This window comes from Geospiza fortis, unplaced genomic scaffold (genome assembly GCF_000277835.1).
Source record: "Geospiza fortis unplaced genomic scaffold, GeoFor_1.0 scaffold2129, whole genome shotgun sequence".
Lineage (NCBI taxonomy): Eukaryota > Metazoa > Chordata > Aves > Passeriformes > Thraupidae > Geospiza > Geospiza fortis.
Genome location: NW_005055372.1, coordinates 5324 through 5775, shown reverse-complemented (window position 1 = coordinate 5775; position 452 = coordinate 5324). Strand labels below are relative to the sequence as shown.

Sequence of the window (452 nt, the reverse complement as noted above, 5' to 3'; positions counted from 1 at the left end):
GTTTTTTCAAAGTTTCTTTTGTGTTCCCTCTTTGAGCCCTTTTTTTATTCCGCGCCCCCCGAAAAGGGGGGAAAAACAACTTTTTTGAAAACTTTGAAAAACCGCACAGTATATTCAGGAAAAAGGGGACTTACCAGCGGAGGCACGTGGCAAAAGGGGCTGTGCTGCATGTGGGGGTGACTTCGGGGTGTTCCCTGCTCCGGAGGGCGCAGATGGATCCTGAGTGCCCCTTTTCCCCTTTCCCCAGGCCAGCAGCAGCTGACGGTGCAGAACGTGTCCGGCAACAACGTGACCATCAGCGGGCTGAGCCCCACGCAGATCCAGCTGCAGATGGAGCAGGCGCTGTCCGGGGACATGCAGCCCGGCGAGAAGAGGAGGAGGATGGCCTGCACCTGCCCCAACTGCAAGGACGGCGACAAGCGGTGGGTGCTGACGGCGGGGAAGGCTCGGCT

The 452-nt window shown here is 58.4% G+C and overlaps 1 protein-coding gene across 1 annotated transcript in view; it reads left to right on the top strand.

Annotated features, from left to right (window-relative positions):
• Window positions 1-452, top strand: part of LOC106632161 (transcription factor Sp2-like) — a gene marked incomplete at both ends in the record, with an annotated part of 8507 nt that overhangs the window by 2789 nt on the left and 5266 nt on the right. Inside the window, one exon of the mRNA XM_031065809.1 lies at window positions 248-444. Coding sequence (XP_030921669.1) covers window positions 248-444 — 197 coding nt within the window. The remainder of the gene's footprint in view (window positions 1-247; window positions 445-452) is intronic.